At 44.7% G+C, this 6,000-nt stretch overlaps 1 protein-coding gene across 4 annotated transcripts in view; it reads right to left on the reverse strand.

The window, feature by feature from the left end:
* diaph2 (diaphanous-related formin 2) overlaps positions 1–5,487 on the reverse strand; it is a 983,399-nt gene extending 977,912 nt beyond the window's left edge. For all 4 annotated transcript variants that reach the window (XR_011946649.1, XM_072505206.1, XM_072505205.1 and 1 more), the window contains exon 1: positions 5,068–5,487. Coding sequence is in view for 3 of the 4 variants with exons in the window: in XM_072505206.1 (XP_072361307.1) it covers positions 5,068–5,178 (111 nt within the window). In the remaining variant the exon portion in view is untranslated. The remainder of the gene's footprint in view (positions 1–5,067) is intronic.
* Positions 5,488–6,000: the final 513 nt, after the last annotated feature.

The raw sequence follows: 6,000 nt of genomic DNA on the forward strand, positions 1-6,000 counted from the left end.
AACTTTTCCAACATTATTTGGGACAGTGATAGTATTAAGTGTTCAGATGGAGTAGAATTCTTAAAATGTATACGGGAGAACTTTTAGCTCAATGTGTAGAGAGTCCAACAAGGCTCAGTGTGAGACCCTAATTCTAGGGAATTAATTAGTACAGGTGGTTGATGTGTTGGTGGAGGAGCATTTTAGTGATAGTGACCACAACATGGTACAATTTAAATTTGTTATGGACAAAGAAATAGACAAGTTGTAAAAAAGGTTTTGGATTGAGGGAGAGCGGATTTTAGTAAAATAAGGCAAGAAAGAGTTACTTGTGGGAAATCGACAGAGGAGCAGTGGGGGATGTGGGGCGTTCAAAAAGGAAATGGGGAGAGTACAAGCCCAACCTGTTCCCTCGAGGGTAGTAGGAAGGACTAACAAGCTCAGAGAACCATAAATGACCGGAGATATTCAGGATACAACGAGAAGGAAAAGAGAGGCTTTTCGCAAGCGCACGGGGAGCAAATCAGCAGAGGCATTAGTGGAGTACAGCAAGTGCAGGATGGTGCTTAAGAAAGCAATTCGGAGAGCAAAGAGGCGATGAGAGAAAGCTCTGGCTGGTAAAAGTAGGGAAAATCCCGAGATGTTCTATAAGTATACCAATGGGAAGAGGATAACCAGGGAAAGAGTAGGGCCCATTAAGGACCAAGGGTGATCTGTGGGTGGAAGCAGAGGACATTGATAGGGCGTTGAATGAATACTTCACACCTGTCTTCACCCAAGAGAATGAGGAAGTAGATATGAAACTCAGGGAGAGAGACTGTGGGGTTCTTGAGCAAATTTACATCGGGAGTGACAAAGTACTGGAGGTGTCGGCTGGCTTAAAAGTGGACAAAACTTCAGGTCTGGATGAATTGTGTCCCAGGATGCTGTGGGAGACGAGGGAGGGGGTTGCAGGGAATCTGACCCAATTTTTTAATTCCTCTTTGGTCATGGGGGAGGTGCCAGAGGACTGGAAACAGCTAATGTGGTCCCATTATTTGAGAAAGGTTGTAGAGATAAGACAGGGAAATATAGACCAGTGAGTCTATCTTCAGGGGTAGGGAAATGATTGAAGAAAATTCTGAAGGAGAGAATCTATCTCCACTATGAAAGGCATGGTTTGATCAGGAATAGTCATCATGGCTTTGTCAGAGGAAGGTCATGCCTAACAAATTTGAATGAATTTTTGAGCATGTGATCAGGTGTGCAGCTGAGGAGAGTGCAGTTGACGTAGTTTACATGGATTTCAGCAAAGCCTTTGACAAAGTCCCACATGGAAGACTTATAAAGAAGGCAAATGCACATGGGATACAGGGTAACTTGATAAGGTGGATTCATAATTGGCTTAGAAGTAGGAGACAGAGGGTGATGGCAGCAGCTGCTTTAGTGACTGGAAGCCAGTGTCCAGTGGCATACCACAGGGATCTGTGATTTGTCATTTATATAAACAACATAGATGACTATGTGGGGGTAGGATAAGTAAGTATGCAGATGGCACAAAGATTGGTTGGGTGGTTAACAGTGAGGTTGAGTGTCTTGGATTTACAGGAAGCTCGAGATGGGATGGTCAAATGGGCAGAAAAGTGGCAGATGGAATTTAACCCTGAAAAGTGTGAGGTGATACACTTGGTAAAGAGTAATTTGACAAGGAAGTATTAAATGAACGGCCTGACACTGGGAAGCTCCGAGGAACAAAGGGACCTTGGTGTGTTTGTCCATAGATCTCTGAAGGCAGAAGGGCAGGTTAATAGGATGGTGAAAAAGGCATACGGGACACTCGCCTTCATCAATCAAGGCATGGATTACAAAAGCAGGGTCATGTTGGAGGTGTGTAAAACTTTTGTGAGGCCACAGCTGGAGTAGTGTGTGCAATTCTGGCCACAACATTATAGGATGGGATTGCACTGGAGAGGGTGCAGAGGCAATTCACCCGTATGTTGCCTGGGACGGAACATTTAAGTTAGGAAGAAAAGTTGGATAAGCTTTTCGCTGGAGCAGAGAATACGGAGGGGAGACCTAATCGAGGTGTACAAGAAACGAGGGGCATGGACGGAGTGGATAGGGAGCAGCTTTTCCCCTTAGTTGAAGGGTCAGTCATGAGAGGACACAAGTTCAAGGTGAGGGGCAAGAGGTATAAGGGGGATGTGAGGGAAAACTTTTTTTTTAAAACCCAAAGAGTGGTGACGGTCTGGAATGCACTGCCTGGGAGGATGGTAGAGGCGGGTTGCCTCACATCTTTTTTAAAAGTACCTGGATGAGTAATTGGCACGTCAAAACATTCAAGGCTATGGGCCAAGTGCTGGCAAATGGAATTAGGTAGGGAGGTCAGGTGTTTTTCATGTGTCAGTGCAGACTCAATGGGCCAAAGGGCCTCTTCTGCGCGGTATTATTCTGTGATTCAACAAGCCAACTAAAATTCAGGATGCAAAAATCTTTAAAATCCATATGATGAGACCATTGGGGAGTACAGTAACCACTTTGTGTCTTCAAGCACACTAAATCGAGTCACATCATGTACTCAAGAAAGAACTGTTTCTGTTAGGCTTGCTCATTTCCTTGAAAAGGTCAACTGTATAATATAAATGAACAAAAGGATACCTTACAAGGTTTAATCACATTGGCATTGCAACTGTGCAACCCCATAAAAAGTAATATTAAGAGTGGTAAAACACTGTATTGTTTTTACTGGACCAACAACACATTAATGTTCAGAAAGATGCCAGACTGAAGACAAATAACTCAGTTAAAGGCCACAATATTTGCAATGGAATGCACAACTCAATGGGTGGATGGAGCTGCCAAATGTAGGTCTGTCCTTACAACTATTAAAACATTGATAATAGACCAATGACAGCATTTCACCTCTTTTTGCTCTAATGCACTACCTAGAGGAGATTTAAGAAAGAATTTCAGTAGTTGAACCAATTCAATGGGCAAGGGCTTGAAAGAAGGGAAACTTCAAAACACAGTGTTAGATATGTGAAATGTGCATGTTTACATTTGGCATCCACATGTTTATGTTTGGCATCAGTAAATTGTCAATGTAAGATACCGATTCCTAGAAGAATGAACATAAGCCCAAGCAACACGTCTGAAAGTTCATTTGAAATAAACCAAAACTACTCTATACCATGCAAGACGCCCACTTTGGAACACTAATAAAACGAATGATTGTATTGTATTGTTACATGTTTTTAATAACACACGCAATACAAATGGGAAGTTTAAAAAATGTGCCTAATTGGTTGTTTCAATATCTCCAAAAAAATGATAGATACGTACTTTAAAATCATCAGCAATAGGTTACCTAATTTGATGATATTAATTACAGGAGGCAAATGCAAATCTTTCTTTCAATACCAGTCATTAATATCAGCACTTTTTGGTGATTTAACAGCTTATTCTAGTGTTAGAATCACTTCCCCTTAAATAGACATCAGCATGTTAAACTGTCACATCCAGGTACTTTCTAGCCAAAAAGGTTTTTACAAGATACATATTTAAGGTTTTTTCATGGTGATTTAACTATTTTATTTACCTTTTCAAGGGATGTAGCATTTGTTGCCCATCCCTGATTGCCCTTGAATTGTGTGACATTTCATAGGGCAGTTAAGAGTCAACCACGTTTCCGTGGGTCTGGAGTCACATAGGTCATAGCAGGTAAGAATGACAGATTTCCTTCCATAAAGGGCAGGTTGAACCAGATGGGTTTTTATGATAATTGATGAAATAGCTTCATTGTCACCATGAATGAGATTAGCTTTATATTCCATATTTATTAAGTGAATTCAAGTTCCAGCTGCCATGACAGGATTTGAACCCATGTCCCCAAAGTATGGGCAGGGCAGCACAGTAGCACAAGTGGATAACACAGCGCCAGGGTCTCAGGGGCGATTCCCCACTGGGTCCCTGTCTGTGCGGAGTCTGCACGTTCTCCTCGTGTCGGCGTGGGTTTCCTCCGGTTTCATCCCACAGTCCCAAAGACGTGCAGGTTAAGTGGATTGGCCATGATAAATTGCCCTTAGTGACCAAAAAAGATGAGGGGGGGTTATTGGGTTACGGGGATAGGATGGAAGTGAGGATTTAAGTGGGTCGGTGCAGACTTGATGGGCTGAATGGCCTCCTTCTGCACTGTATGTTCTATGTATTCTGGATTACTGGTCCAGTGACAACTTTCCCCATCTAAACTTCTCATGCAGACTCCGATCCAAAAATAGTTTCATGAGCTGAACCAGTGCATTTGGTATGGACGTAAAATAAAGAAGCAAAGCTTCAGTGTTAGATTTGAAATCAACATGTTTACATTTCGCACTCACATGCTTATGTTTGGCATGAGTAACTCCCCGAAAAGAATTGAAAGAAAGGTGCCAACTTCTCATCCGCTCTTTCTGTTCTGATTTAGTCTTACCATCTAGAGAAACTGCCCTGTCATCAAATGTCCCCAACTCCATGTATCAATGAGGTTTGAATCAAATTATTAAATCTGGGGCACGGGTTGTGTGGCCGTTATTCATGGGATGCTAAAATGTCAACGTGAACGCAGCCTTTTTCCTGGGAATAAATTCGAAGTGGGTGGTTCCTGCTCCGTAGGGAATAACAAAGTGACAGGAAATCAGGAATATGTTGGGTGCTTTTCGGATTATTTTTAAATACACAAATCATGGAAACTGACCACCAAGCAGGAAACGTTCGCCCTCAGGATCTCACACAACGGTTGTACAACTTGGAAAGAGTGGGCGAGTGATTCATTCAGCAACATGTGCGTGCGCCGAATAAAATACGATCAAGTTGCTGATCAATGCAATCCTGCACTTGACAGCAGACTATACATTTTTGAAATGAAGGTTTCTTCAAAGTGTTTGGAAGTGTAACAGAGATCACTGGTGTGCATTTGGCATATGTAACAAGCAACCAGAAGGTGCCTGTGATTGCACTAAAATCTGACTTTACATGGACCAAGCTGTTGGTTGACTTTCGGGAAGAGGGGGGGGGGGGGGGGAAGAGCACAGGGAGCTGAAGCCTGGGTATGAATGGTCGCGTTGCACTCACCAGCTTGGTTTTGTTTCTTGGGTCATCTTCGGGGGGTTTCTTCTTCGAGGAGGACCTGTCTTTGCTGCGGGGCGGCGACTCGCTTCCTGTCTGCGGCTGCTGCCCGTCCATGTTGAACAGTTCACAGAGAGAGTGAGGATCCGGGCGGGTACACAGGCTGTCTCCCCCGGGGGAGTGTGTGTATTTATCTACAAGTGTCGGTGCTGGGCGGCCCGGCCCAACATTTCGGTCGCTTCTTCAAGCCTCGATTATGATTATTTTATTTTAAAATCCACCTTCCTGCATCCACATTAAAAAAAACACACGCGACGAATTTTTTTCCCACCGCTCTCTCTCTCCCTGGCTTGCAAACTAGCGGCCGGTGAGCCCAAGTTCATAACCCAGGCAGCAAACGCCTCCGCCACCTCCTGTCAAAGCCAAAACCGTTTGCACCCAACGGCGCAGGCGCGCCCTCTATGCCACGCCCCTCTCCTGCTCCGCCGCGAAACCCCCCCCCCCGCCGTTCCTCCTATTGGCTGGTTGTGACGTCCATCACGGCGCCCGCTCCACCCGCCTCCGCCCCCCTCACGAGCAGCGGGCGGGTGGTTACGTCACTGAGTTCCTTTGAGGTGCCGTCAGGGGTAGGCTGACTGATTGCCACATGTCGATCCGGGCAGACTGGATCAGGGATGAGATGGCAGAGCTGTCAATGACAGCTATACTCTGAGAAGCATCCTCCTACACACAAACACAAGCCTTTTGGCTAAGATCAAGCATAGCGCTTCTTGGCCTTTTGGCTAAGATGAACGTGGGATCAGGTGTAATGCCTGGATCTGGTATCCATGATGTGGAGATGCCGGCGTTGGACTAGGGTGAGCACAGTAAGAAGTCTTACAACACCAGGTTAAAGTCCAACATGTTTGTTTCAAACACTAGCTTTCGGAGCACTTCACC

Source organism: Scyliorhinus torazame, chromosome 5 (genome assembly GCF_047496885.1).
Source record: "Scyliorhinus torazame isolate Kashiwa2021f chromosome 5, sScyTor2.1, whole genome shotgun sequence".
NCBI lineage: Eukaryota > Metazoa > Chordata > Chondrichthyes > Carcharhiniformes > Scyliorhinidae > Scyliorhinus > Scyliorhinus torazame.